The sequence below is a fragment of the Miscanthus floridulus genome, chromosome 7 (assembly GCF_019320115.1).
Source record: "Miscanthus floridulus cultivar M001 chromosome 7, ASM1932011v1, whole genome shotgun sequence".
Taxonomy (NCBI): domain Eukaryota; kingdom Viridiplantae; phylum Streptophyta; class Magnoliopsida; order Poales; family Poaceae; genus Miscanthus; species Miscanthus floridulus.
In genome coordinates this window covers 107,365,145-107,379,318 of record NC_089586.1, presented here as the reverse complement: position 1 = coordinate 107,379,318, position 14,174 = coordinate 107,365,145, and the positions used below count along the sequence as shown (strand labels likewise).

Below are 14,174 nucleotides of genomic sequence, written 5' to 3'. Positions count from 1 at the left end.
TATAAGAGTCGGCAGCTGGCCGTATGAATCCTTGCAGCCTACATCTCAGCCCACTTATATAGTAGTTACATCTTCACTATTAATACATGGCCCACTTGTCTCTCTCATAGAGTTTTTTGGTTTTTGTGTCCAAACCGGCTGTAAGCTTACAGTCCGCTTCTCCTCTCTCTCTTTCCATCTCTCTTCCACCTCAGCATTCAGCCAGCTGGTAGCCCTTATTATACTTGGTCTAACAGTTTCTGAAATTTCTCACGGCTCGTAACCCACCTCACCGCACCACCAAAACTTAATTGTGCGCAGAATGCATTTAATCTAGTTTATTAGCGAACCTTACGATTCCGCCCTGTCTGAGTCTGACTATTGACTTGCACGGTTGCACGTTGCACCTTCACCATCACGCCCGTGTATAAAGGCCCTCATCACATCACCAGCTTTGCTTGGCCAGCGCAGCGTGGTGGTCTGCAATTCTGCATCGGCATCACGATCTGCGGTGGTGGCAGTGCGCCAGCGCCTGCCATGGAGGAGCCTCCTCACCTGTTCCTGTGCCCCATCTCCATGGAGCTCATGGACGAACCCGTCACGGTCTCCACGGGGGTCACCTACGACTGCCGCAGCATCGAGCGGTGGATCTTCGGGTGCGGCAGGGCCACCTGCCCCGCCACCATGCAGCCGCTGGCCAACCTTGAACTCACCCCCAACCACACCCTCAAACGCGTCATCGGCTCCTGGCTCGACGACCGCGGCGGCTCACCGTCGACGTTGTCGCCGTCCACATCGTCACCGTCGAGCCCGGCCCACGAGCTGGCCGCGCCGCTGTCGCAGGTCCTGGAGGCGGAGCGGCTGCGTTCGGCGCTGGCCGGCCTCGAGGAGACGCCGTTCAAGGTGACGGCGCTCAAGAGCATGCGGGCCTGCATGGCCGGGGACGTGGCCATGCAATGCGAGTTCGTGTCCTCGGGCGGGATCCAGGTGGTCGCCCGGGTCATGGCGCAGGCACTCGCGGAGAGCGGCGTTGTTGGGGTTTAGTCGTACGTCGGTAAGACGTAAGGCCTTATATGTTGTCAGCTCCGATGGGTCTGGGATCTATGAAAGCGTAGGCTCGTGGTAATGAGTCGGACGCTGACTGTAAGCTAGCTCCAAGAGCGAGAATTCGGTGGTTACCATCAGTTCCAACAATTGGTATCGGACCCTATGATAAAAAAAAAGCTAAAACCTGATAAAAATCTCTAGCGTCACAGCATGGTAGGGACACCTCGTTGTGTGACTAAGGGAGAGATTGTTAGGGTTTAGTCCCACATCGTATAACGATGGTGGAAGAGTACAACATATAAAGCGAGAAAACCTCATTTATAAGGCTAATTTTTTGGTTGAGTAAGACCTTATATATTGATGAGCCGAACCAGCTGTAAGCCAGCTCCTGGATCGTGAACTCGGTGGCCATCGCTTCCGCGCCTGCTCCACGTTCACGAGCGGGAGGAGGCCGAGCACCGTCGGTGGGGCTCCTCCTCGCGCCTGAGTGCATGCGGCCGGTGTTGGCATTGCACCAGCGCGGCAGTGCCGAGGCGAGACTGCACGCCATGGACATCGTAACCAAGATCTCCAATGCCGGCGCTGGAGACTGGACCGCCTGCGTCGAGGTTGACGACGTGCTCAAGTCCCTCCTCGAGCTCCTGGCCGACGAGGTCTCGATCTCAACGAGGCTCAGCTCCCGCGCGCTCGACGTGCTCCTGGACATCGTGGAGCGGGCCCACCAAGGCCGTGGAGGTCGGCGCGGTGCACGTCCTCGTCGAGCTCCTCGCGAATGCCGACGACCGCCACGACGCAGAGCGGATACTGCTGCTTCTCAAGCGCCTGTGCAAGCGTCCCGAGGGCCGCCTGGCCTTCGCGGAACACGACCTGTCGGTGGCGGCCGTGGCGAAGACGATGCTGCGGGTGTCGGAGCTGGCCACCCAGCTGGCCGTCAAGGTTCTGCGGCTCGTCTCAGTGGTGGCGCCCTCGGAGAAGGTCCTAGAGGACATGGTGCTGACCGGCGCAGTGGCGAAGCTTCTGGGCTTGCTGCACGTCGAGAGCCCGCCGGCGACGAAGCAGAAGACGGTGCGGATGGTGAGGATCAATGGCGTGTTCTGGCGGCAGTACCCGTGCTTCCCTACTGATCTCAGGGATTACCTGCGGCTTCTTGACTGACTTGTCTTTGATTGGCTTAACCAAACTGTATGTACTAATTATACGAAGAAAATTAAAAGGCAAAAAAATGTGTATTGGAGACTTGTTACGGTCACATACAGAGAAATGCGAAAGGAATATACATATACTCTACTTCATGCACACATGGAACCACCTCTTCCGTTCTATTAACAGTGGCATAATATGAGAGTTTCTTCAAAAACAAGTGTCACAGTATGAGCTATTGATCTTTGTTCCTCTTTTCAGTGCTCACCAAGAACAGAATTTCTTTACAAGCATCTCAAAAGTTCATGTAAACAAAAGATTCGCCCCCAAGTATAGAAAAAGAGTTGATGTTGATGTATTTTCTTCCGACTCCTCTACTCCAGCCAATTACATTTGGCATTTAAATTTATGAGTGAGGAAAGGCCATTGGAAGGTTTAGGAATTGCTAAACACCTCACTGATCTTGTCTTGGAATTGCTTCTTAAGTTCTCCCTTCATCTTCTTCATCTCTTGCTCCACCATGTCCTCAACCATCTCCTTGATCTTGTCCATCATCTCATCGCTTAGCCCAGATGACCCACTTGGCTCCAACATTGTTTTTTCTCACACGATTAAGTGCTAATCACGAGGATTATGCTCTGAGGTGAAGGGATCAACATTGCCTAGAGGGGTTGAATAGGCTAAACCTGGAATTTTAAAATTCACAACAGATTAAATGACAATGATCAAAATTCTGGTCGTACTCGGAATTTTTAATCTCAATTAGAAATTCCGGCTAGAACATGAAATTCCAACCCTGTAGAAAAAGAACCTACTCGATCTACGAATTTCACCAAGCAAATTTAAATCTATGTTTACCACACGTGTAGGGGAGTATGTTAAGCGAGTTCTACAAGATGGACCCAACCTAAAACTTCACATAAAGTAGATCAGGTTGAAACAATGAAGAATAAGGTCAAGAACAACAACATGAGGAGACAAAGATTTAACCTGAAAATCAGCCACACCACAAAGGCGTGCTTACATCCTCGTCGTTGAGGAGACCATAGAGGTCTAGAGTCTCTTTCACCTCTTCATCTTGCCAAGCAACCAAATAGATCAAGTCCAACAATTTTACTGTAAACAAAGGGTAATACAAACTTTTTGGAAGCACTTCTTCAATCAATTGGGTGCTACAAATGCTAGATGCCTAACCATTTAAGATTCCAAGAATCCAAGAGTAACAAATCAAAATCAAGGCGTTGACGATGCCCCAAGTGCTAAAAGATTGCAAGTTAGCTCAAGAGCTCAAACTCTAATTCCCAACTCGAAACTCGCTCAAGAAGTCACAAATCCAAGCCCAAAGTAAGTAAAGAGTGAGAAGAAGAAGCAATGAACGTGTCTGGCACAAGTTTGGTCAAGAGGAATAAGTAGAGAGGAAGGGAAGGTATAAATACCCCCTAACTCTCCCACTAGGCATTACTATATTTGGACAGGTGAGTATACTCGCGAAAGTTAGTGTAAAACTAGCATATAAAACATGTGAAAAGTAACAAATCTAAAAAATTTGGCCACAGTAAAAAAAATCTGATCTAGGAAGATTAATTCTACCCAAGAACCGTGATCAAAGTTTCTGAACAGATCTCGAGGTTTTTGACAACATAAAAAATGACCCTATGACTAGTCAGCACACAAAAGGTTTATCCTAGAATTTTTTCATAAGGTGTATAAGGTTTTGTTAGTCTACTTTGAGCACATGACACATCTTCAAGATACCTGACTTCGATCCACCTTAATAGTATGGCATTTCCTAAACTCAAATTGAATGAAAATGAAACAAGCAAAGATCAATTTTCGGAATGTATCGCTCAACGCCCTCACTTAAGAATTAGAGAGTATCCAACCTCCATTTGCACTATTCATAATAGACAAACACTAAAACGCCTAATAAATCTCATTAGCTCTTTATATGTATTGTTATTAATTCACTGAAGACCACAATAGAATTAAATGTACTTTCTAACATGCATGCTTTTACCTTTCAACAAAAACAATTAAAAAATAATGCCCTACTATTACTATTTTTTGGAGCATAACTCATGATTTTTCCAATTGTATGGTCTTTATATAAGTAAAATGTACCAATACCATAACAACTATTTACAAAGTTTTTTATACTACAATTCAATAAAAAATAACTATTTTTTGTAATAAAGCAAGTTTAATCGTGCCACGAACAATCTTACTAGTTTGATTAGATTTCCTAACTAGATTCAACAAAAATCTACTAGTTTTAAAGTCGAAACTAACAATAAGCATGATAGAACAAACTTTAGGTGGAGACTCAACATTTCGCTTCGTAGTTAAACATTTATTTATGTTTTACACAGGAGTTAGGTTTATCGAGGCCAAAGCAGTACCTAAACCTGTTGCCTATTTTGATTCTTCCACCTCTTGATTTATTAAGCAATACAAATGATTTTTGACCCAAAAAACCCATTTTGAGGGGTTTGAATGTTATTATACTGTTTTCTTTTCGGGGGAAAAAATCCAGTGCTGAACTCAGCACCAGCTGAAATTGAAAAGTTGATGCTTCGTGGGTCCAATTCCAGGTCACCTACCAAAGTTCCAAAAATGACCAAGCAAATACGCCATCCAGAAAGGTCTATTCTGCAAAAGAGAACACACCGAAAGCTCCCATCCCGGACGGAAAGACGACTTTGGTGCTCGTGCTGCCGCGAGATCTAACCAAGCCCCGCGCCCTCCTACCGTCCGGCGAGCTACGGACTCAGCAGACCACCGGCGGTCGAGTGGTACCTGACGGCGCGCCGTGGAACCGGCCACGAGATAAGGGCGGCGGCCGGACGCTCGGGCGGCGGCCGGACGAGCGACGATGCCGGTGGCAGCGTCGGCCATCTACTTCCTCAACCTCCGCGGGGACGTCCTCATCAACCGCCTCTACCGTGACGATGTCGGGTACGTCGTGCTGTGGTGGGCTTGGAGCGTTAGATCTAGGGGGCCCTGGGAGGGACCGATTAGTTCGCTTCTAGCTCGCGTCTGCGTAGATCGCGATTATAGTTTCATCCATTTTATTTTTCTTCTTGAGAATTCCGCTCTGCAGGGCTGAGCTGGGAAGCAGGCCTAGGTGATCTGACTCGTCAGCTGCTAAAATCTGGTCGTGCCAAGGTTACGCTGAGAGTTACATTTTGGAAAGGATGCTCTCGGTAGCGATTGTGGAGCTACTTGCTTTCTGGAATGGAGAAAAGAGATTATTAATCACTTAATCGGAGAATTCGTTAGATTTACCTAGAGTGCTTCCCCTAGGGCTGTGTACCAGGCTACTATTTTTTGTCATTTCAGACTATCCACAACTTGTTTATCCCAGTTTGCTTAGGGACTAAGCTTTGTTGTAGTGAACTAGCGAGTGCTCACTAAGTCGATTGCTGCATAGTTGACTTGATCATTCATAGTGGGTTTTGACATTAGGTATATTTGCAGAGAAAATTTATGAACGGGACCCCATTTTGATGGCATGAATCTGAAACGGTCTATGCTTGTACGTGCTGTTTGGTTCCTTCCATGGTAACACAAATGTAAATGGAATCAGTTCAAATCTATTCCCCACCGGTAACGTCCGTAGCTTTGTTTCATTTGCGTTTGTGTTACCACAGATACAACCAAACAGCTCGAATCCGTTCATACCAAGCAATACGGTTTCATTTACATTACAAGGCATATCTTCAGTAACAGAGACATTTTATTTCCTTTTTAAAAATGACTACTTTTTCTTGATGGCACTAATTTACTACCACCATCTATTCCCTTGTTAGAATAGATGGTGGTAGTAAATTAGTGCCATCAAGAAAAAGTAGTCATTTTTAAAAAGGAAGGGCGGACCTGGTGCAAGCGGTAGAGTCTTACCGCCTGTGACCGGAAGGTCCCAGGTTCGAGTCGCGGTCTCCTCGCATTGCACAGGCGAGGGTAAGGCTTGCCACTAACACCCTTCCCCAGACCCCGCACAGAGCGGGAGCTCTCTGCACTGGGTACGCCCATCTATTCCCTTGTTGTTTCTACCATTTTTACAATTATTCAACAATAATCACTCTGTGGGTTCATTTTGGTTCCTTTATTCCCATATTTTGCTTACTTGATCAACATAAATTTAGTGACTGGTGTTTTCATGTATGTTTATGCAGGGGAAATATGGTTGATGCATTCAGAATGCATATCATGCAAACAAAAGAACTTGGCACGTGTCCTGTTCGCCAAATAGGAGGCTGCTCCTTCCTTTATATGAGGATCAGTAATGTTTACATTGTGATTGTCGTTAGCAGCAATGCTAATGTTGCTTGTGCTTTCAAATTTGTTGTCGAGGTATGCTACTCTTTCTGTGCTATGCATACATTTGAAACGGAATTTGCATAACCCATGAAATCATATATAGTCTTGTTGGTTTAGGAGTTTGAAATACAAAATTTAAAATGGTAGTTTTGATGAATTATGTGGGGCAATTGATCAGCCTTCCACCTGTTTTGCATGTTATTTTCCAGAATGAAAAGGAGGAATGAGCCACTTAATTTTTTTGCTATTGCATCTTTATAATCATAACCAAGTCCGTACATAGAATGTGGCAGATATGAATAGAGAAAATATAGGGTAGATGGGTACATTGGAATTTGTGAGACTCGAAGAGGAACTGATTTGTCACTTAATGCGCTGTACAAATTTTATGAGTTGCCTGCTAAACATTGTTTTGTGATATTTCAAGAGAGTTAAAAAAAAGGATCCATGAACTTTTTTGCTAATGGTGGGTATTCATGATATGTTAGTAATCTTGCAACAACAACAACAACAACAACAACAAAGCCTTTAAGTCCCAAACAAGTTGGGGTAGGCTAGAGTTGAAACCCAACAGAAGCAATCAAGGTTCAGGCACGTGAATAGCTGTCTTCCAAGCACTCCTATCTAAGGCTAAGTCTTTGGGTATATTCCATCCTTTCCAGGTACTCTATGTTAGTAATCTTGGAACACAAAAAATCCTATGGTTTCTTGTGCTGATACACTTCATTGTTGTTAATATTGTAAGCATATTCTAATAGGACTACTGCGATGTAGTCTGCTAAAAAAATCCTATGGCTTGTTTAGAACTTTGAAAGAAACCCCAACCCTTCTCATATGAACAAACTAGCATGGTTTAGAAACAAAATTTTAGCTATTAGTTCAGTGCAAAGAACTTGAAAAATGTCCTGTAGTTTTCTAAGTAACTCACACTCACAGTGATCTATCTCATTCTTTATGATTTCGACTGAAGTACTTAATATTATTTGAAACTATCAGGCGGTGGCTCTCTTCAAGTCCTACTTCGGTGGAGCTTTTGATGAAGACGCTATCAGGAATAACTTTGTTTTGATATATGAACTTCTTGATGGTAATTAAGCATCCTATTCTTTACTTGCCTACTGCAACATGGATATTTCTGTTCATTCATCCAGACCTTGATAATTGTACAGAGATCATGGATTTCGGTTATCCTCAAAATCTGTCACCTGAAATCTTGAAGTTGTATATAACTCAAGAAGGTGTTCGGTCACCATTTTCCTCAAAGGTTAGAAAATTTGAACCTGAAGTTTGATAGAATGTGCTAAAAATTTACATCAAATTTTATGATGATAGCTATGTTTTTATGTGAAACCATCTGAATATCCTGTCATTTATGCACTTACAGCCCTCGGACAAGCCTGTTCCAAATGCGACTCTTCAAGTCACTGGTGCTGTTGGTTGGAGAAGAGAGGGACTTGTGTACAAGAAGAATGAGGTGCTTAAACTTATATGTGAACTTCTCCTCTTATTTGATCCCATTCTTTGCACTTTTGTTCATCTACTAGCTTCTCTAGTGGAGTGATCTTCTCTTTTTTCAGGTTTTCTTGGACATAGTTGAGAGTGTAAACCTTCTTATGTCTTCAAAAGGTACTCTATGGACGAACCTAATTTTGGACCGCACAGTTGTCTTTCCCTATTGTATTAATTGATGTTCCTTGTGTACATAAATGTGTCATTCCTGTAGGGAGTGTTCTAAGATGTGATGTGACGGGAAAGGTTCTTATGAAATGCTTCCTTTCTGGAATGCCTGATCTGAAGCTGGGACTAAATGACAAGATTGGACTTGAAAAAGAGGCCCAACTAAAGTCCAGACCAGCAAAGAGGTAAACCCTCTCTTGATTATTATAAAAAAGGAAATTTTTCCATATGACATCAAACATACATGGTATTGGCCATTTCACGCGCAAGCTCTGAAATATGCCAGGTACCATTATGAAAGTGTGGACCTTTGCTGCAGCACATGGCAACTATTATAATATTCATTTATGCAATTTTATTAGAGAGAAGGGGTGTGATGACTTTTTTGCCCTTGCCTTCATCTTCATCCTCCCGGTGACATGGAGTTGTGGACACATCCCTCTCTCAATCCTCTCGTCTATCCGAAGCACGGACGCATCTTGCCTTGCTGCAGCAGCGCAAGACCCTGTCTATGTCGTGCCATTGCTCTCGCACTCATTCAGCAACACCTATGGCACCCCCCTGCCAAGTCTGTGTACGCACCGCTCGCCAGGTTCTCTGTGCCCTTGTCCTCATTGTGCTCTCCTTCACTGCCATCACCGTGATCAGTACTTTTGAATCGTGGTCGTCTGGCTCGAGCTCAACAGTGCTGAGCTCCTCCGCACCACCGCCACCGCCGTCGCTGACCCCATCCCCCACAGCATCCGCTGGACCGCCCGCAAGGGGGTCACATGCTATTCCGCGCTGCTTTAGTCCCTGCCGTGCTTTCTGTCATGCTCAAGAACCTCGTCCATGACCTATGCACCACGTCAGCATGTCCCTTGGGTTCCATGGCCCCCTGCTTACCTTGGCGGTGCATGATCCTTTTCCACTACCGGCTCCGTGGACCCTGATCAGGCAACACCAAAACTGCCGGCATGGTACAATCTCAGAGGGCATGAGCAACAGCAGCGGCTTTCTAGTTCCGCATCCAGAAATTTGTTGGATTCATGGTCCAAGGCTCCAAGCTTGCGAGCATTCTGCCAAAGACCTATCGGGTAGTCCTGGAAGTCTTTGTGTCCCTGCACTCAAATGATGAGTTCTGGTGTTCCAACCCGCCCGGCCTCTACGTCCACTAGAACAACCTCACCACTGGGCGAGTCAACATCGTGCACCACAAGGTTGTCGTGAGTGTGGACTCGGACTGCCACTTGCTGGCTCGTTCATCCTGTTCCCTGTGATTTACATAGGTGGTATCAACCTACTGTCCTGACAGCCCGTGGCAACACTGGGAACACTCGACCTCCTGACCTATGGCATTGAGCTGACCCCGTTCCTTGTGCTCTCAAAATTTGCCATATAAAATCTCAAAAGAAAATCTGTCTGCATCATGGTTGTTTTGCTCATTAATACATTTTGACACTTTGTCTTTGTCATTTTTGCTAAATTTGTTACTGATTTTGTGTCTTTTCTTGCTCTACAGTGGGAAGACCATAGAACTTGATGACGTCACATTCCACCAGTGTGTCAACTTGACAAGATTTAACTCAGAAAAGACAGTCAGTTTTGTGCCACCAGATGGTGAATTTGAATTGATGAAGTAAATCTTTTGATTCCTCTTCTATGCTTGTAATTTTGTCCCCACTAATGACTTACATTATTAATTGCACTTTGGCTGGCTTTTCAGTTTTGATAGATAAATTTGTTGCAGGTATCGAATCACAGAGGGTGTAAACCTCCCATTCCGTGTTCTACCAACAATCAAGGAATTGGGCCGAACACGCATGGAGATCAATGTGAAAGTAAGCATATGTACATGAGTGGGTACATGGGGTCATAATTGAATTTGCTAACATGAACCTTGTTTTTTTGACATAGGTCAAGAGTGTTTTCGGTGCTAAGATGTTTGCACTTGGTGTCGTCGTTAAAGTCCCGGTTCCAAAGCAGACAGCTAAGACTAGTTTCCAAACAACATCAGGCAAAGCAAAATACAATGCTTCGATTGATTCACTGGTGTGGAAGTATGTGTTACCATTGAGAGTTACTTTTATCCTTTTAAGAACTTTTTCCACTCACACATTGCAAGTAGTAAACCTACTTTAACTGATACACACTTTTAAAACTACAGGATCAGGAAATTCCCTGGACAGACTGAGGCAACTATGAGCGCAGAGGTGGAGTTGATCTCTACCATGGGTGAAAAGAAGTCATGGAACAGACCACCTATCCAGATGGAATTCCAGGTAATACTCTTACCCCCAATTGAAGGGGAATTAAATTGCATGGACCCGGGGTCCAATTCTCTTATATGGACCCCTACCCTTGATTGACGACACATGTACCTGAAATTAATCACATTCTTTGTGCTTCATTTTGTCTATTGCAATTTGGAACTGGATATGGATAGTAGCAGAGAGCTTAAATATACATTCTTTGTTTATGAACTGTGCTTGGGCCTATAATAAATTGAGTTTTGTAGTTTTTGGCATCAGAATTTTGTTTCGAGGCATTGGCTTTTATTGTCATGTATACTACTCCCTCCGTTCCAAATTGTAAATCGCTTTGACTTTTTGGGTTTATCCATTTTGCTATATATCTAGACATATTATTTATCTAGATGCATAGCAAAATGGATGTACCAGAAAATTCAAAGCGGCTTATAATTTGGAACGGAGGGAGTATCTGCTCATGCTTTGTCATTGTGATAGAATATGTTGATCATAATTCATACTGTTATGCTTTGTTTGACTGTTCTCTGAGCATTATCCTCCATGCTCTATCTGATGTAGTGATGTGTTTCTTGATCCTGTAGGTTCCAATGTTCACTGCTTCTGGTTTACGTGTTCGGTTCCTTAAGGTATGTGTACCAAGTGTTGGTTTGAAACCTCGTAGCGTCTGAGATGGAAAATCTCATAGTGTGATACATTTTCCAGGTCTGGGAGAAGAGTGGTTACAACACTGTTGAGTGGGTTCGCTACATCACGAGAGCTGGTTCATATGAGATAAGGTGTTAGCAACAAATTCATACAAGATTAAGGTATTAGTGACAACCGATATTCGTCGGTCTCCTTTGAACAGCTATCCACAGAGATTACTCTTTGTGGCATCATGCATGACCATAAAGCGCGTATATTGTGACACAAATATCAGAAACTTTGTACTTCAACAGAGGGTGGGGCAGGGCAGACCAGACAATTTTCTTTGTGTTTCTTATTTCCATTGTAGTCTGGGGGATCTCTGTTCTTCCCTCCATGCCCTGTTTGTAGTAGGAAGTATTCTTTTGCCTGTATATTTGGCTGTAGCTTTCCTTGTTTGTTGATCAATACACCCGTTCAGTTTGTATTGTTTTCTCCTTCAAATGGATCAATGGATTCACTTGCATAACAGTGTACAAACATTCGTTGCCAAAGATCTGGTACATTGTAGTGTTTCACAATTGTAGTGTTTGATGTGAAGGTACATTGTGCCCTTAAATATGGCTGTATCGAAAGTTTATGTGATTGTGATGATTGCCGGCTTCGGCGCTTATGAGTTGAGCACTGCCTCGGGCAGATGCTAATGTGAATTTCAGTTGGACTGCAAATATTTTACCCGGCTTAGCGGAAAGAGAGCCACAGAGGACTCTGGCCGTCTAAGGGCATGTACAACCTACAGACGGGGTCTGTCTCTCTCGAACCTATCATACAGACAGGGACAGGTCATACAATCTAGATGAGGGTCCGTTTTTAAGCTGTTTAATACATTTTTATACCATTGTGTGGCTATTTGATAGAAACTGTATTGAGGATAAATAAGAGCAACACGATTATAATATTTTTTAGAAACCATCAATATAATAATTATGTTATATATAATTGCAACACCTTTTGTCTAATTTCCTTTGTTTCTCTACGGAAGCTTTTCTGGTGGTGAAATTTTAATTGTGGTGTCACTAATATGCGTAACTTACACTAAATTTTGTAGGATTTTATTGAGCACAACCATTTTCTACAAAAAAAATGCACTAGAGGTTCCACAAAATAAAATATACATCGAACATTCAAAGTGTAACATGTGTTCGGTCACCTCTATGCTATATTTCTGGTCGAAAGGAACCTAACAAAATTTCAATCATAATTTTCTGATTTGATTTCGATTTTACGTGGGCTTTATAAATTCCAGCCGATTTGCGCATTCTTTCTTGAAAAAGAAGAAGCAAATAAATAATTTTACGTTGGGAACCCTGAACATTATGTAAAATCATAAGATCAACTTTTACTGTTTATTTCTCTCTTGTATACTATTACATTGTTTCACCTGGAACCATTTACTTCTTCATATTCTTGTCATTAGCTCCTTGCTAAAATAAATCAGAACGAAAAAGGCTGCCGGTTGCAGCGCCGTTGCCGCGCCGATCACCTTCCCGTGTGCCAACAAATCACTAGCTATGGCGGGCCGCAGCTGCTATGGCCGGCCGCTGCGCAGCGCCGCTCCTCACCTTCCCGTGCGCCAACATATCACAAAAACACACCGCGGCAGCTATGGGGGGCCGCAGTGCAGCGCCGCGCCACGCCGCGCCGCTCGTCGTCACCTTCCCGCGCTGGTGCGCATGGGACTCCCATGCACGCGCACAGCAGATCGGTGGTGAAGGCGCTCCGAGTCGACGGCTCTTGTACAACGCGAGCTGAAGTCGTCTGTAAACGTTGGAGCACAAGCCCGCATCGTCCGTTCATGAAGCGACGAGGCCTGTCTCTGAGCTTTGGCAAACGGGTGAAAGGACTTGATGTACGTGCCCTAACGAAAAGCAACCGGCGGGGTCGGATGGTATTCCATTCGCCTCGTCCTTTCGCGGTTCCGCATACCTACCCAGGACTGGCACGCGACGCATTCCCTCCCTCGAAATCGAATCACATTCGTCTATTTTGTAATGATTTTAGTATTCCATTCGCCTCATCCTTCCGCGGTTCCACATACCTACCCAGAACTGGTGCGCGACGCACTCCCTCACTCGGAATCGAACCACATTTGTCTATTTTGTAATGATTTTAGATATCTACATAAACGATTTATAGCAACGTCCTCATTTTTTTTAGGGACGGTCCTACAAATACCTCCCAAATAAGTCGTCCTTAATGCTGGTGTTATTAGTTGTCCCTACAAATGGTCTGATTTATAGAGACGGCTCTATATCCAGTCGTCCCTACCAATCGAATTTGTAGAGGCGGCTCAATATTTAGAGCTGTCCCTACAAATGGTCTGATTTATAGGGACGGCTCAATATTTAGCCGACCCTATAAATAGACGTCGAATATTAAAAATTAAGCACTGAAATTCGAATTTTTTCAACCGACCTCGGATAGAGAAATGATTAAAATAAAAGTTGTAGACTCAAAAAGTTATGAAACTTTGTTGTTTACAACTTTTTCATTTGAAATCATTTACTGCTCTAAAATGTTGTTTGAAATTCAATTTTGAAATTGTTGAAGAACTCTGATTTCTCTTTTTAATCTCTGGCTAAAACTTGTAACTAGTTTTTCTCCTTCATACTAACTTTAAATTTAATGATTTTTTTCTAATAATTTCTAAAATCATGCTCTATCAAATTATTGTGTTCTTACATCTATTATTTTATCCATCTTTTTATGTGACTGTGTTTTATCTGTTTCAATTTTGAATTTAAAAAAATTAGCAACTTCAAACGTTATTTTGAAATATTAAATGATTTCAGCTGAAAAAGTCATGAACATAAAAGTTGTAGAACTCATCAAGATCTACAATTTTTATTTTGATCATTTCTTCGTATGACAAAGTGATACTAACATTGTTCATAAAATTTACATAGTTTCATAAACTATAAGAGGGATATGTAAAATTTGTGAACAATGTTACTATCACTATGTCGGATGAACAAATGACCAAAATAAAAGGTGTAGATCTTGGAAAGTTATAGAACTTTGTAGTTGATAACTTTTTTATTTGAATTAATTTGTCAATGTTAACTACGTTTGAATTTC

At 43.3% G+C, this 14,174-nt stretch overlaps 1 protein-coding gene and 1 pseudogene across 1 annotated transcript; both read left to right on the top strand.

Moving 5' to 3' along the window:
- Window positions 1–509: 509 nt before the first annotated feature.
- Window positions 510–2,218, top strand: LOC136464173 (E3 ubiquitin-protein ligase PUB23-like; annotated as a pseudogene).
- A 2,592-nt stretch (window positions 2,219–4,810) lies between these two features.
- Window positions 4,811–11,617, top strand: LOC136464172 (AP-2 complex subunit mu). The gene is made up of 13 exons (XM_066463131.1): window positions 4,811–5,121; window positions 6,342–6,519; window positions 7,483–7,573; window positions 7,656–7,750; window positions 7,871–7,960; window positions 8,064–8,112; window positions 8,210–8,348; window positions 9,665–9,781; window positions 9,893–9,983; window positions 10,060–10,202; window positions 10,310–10,424; window positions 10,994–11,038; window positions 11,115–11,617. The coding sequence occupies exons 1-13, from the start codon at window positions 5,039–5,041 to the stop codon at window positions 11,193–11,195; spliced, it is 1,317 nt and encodes a 438-aa protein (XP_066319228.1). The 5' UTR covers window positions 4,811–5,038; the 3' UTR covers window positions 11,196–11,617.
- The last annotated feature ends 2,557 nt before the right edge of the window (window positions 11,618–14,174 follow it).

Excerpts from the sequence above, each read along its gene's own strand:
- LOC136464172 (XM_066463131.1), top strand. The coding sequence starts at position 5,039 with ATGCCGGTGGCAGCGTCGGCCATCTACTTCCTCAACCTCCGCGGGGAC. Across the intron at positions 5,122-6,341 it reads CTCTACCGTGACGATGTCGG|GGGAAATATGGTTGATGCAT; the intron begins GTACGTCGTGCT and ends ATGTTTATGCAG. Across the intron at positions 10,425-10,993 it reads CTATCCAGATGGAATTCCAG|GTTCCAATGTTCACTGCTTC; the intron begins GTAATACTCTTA and ends TTGATCCTGTAG.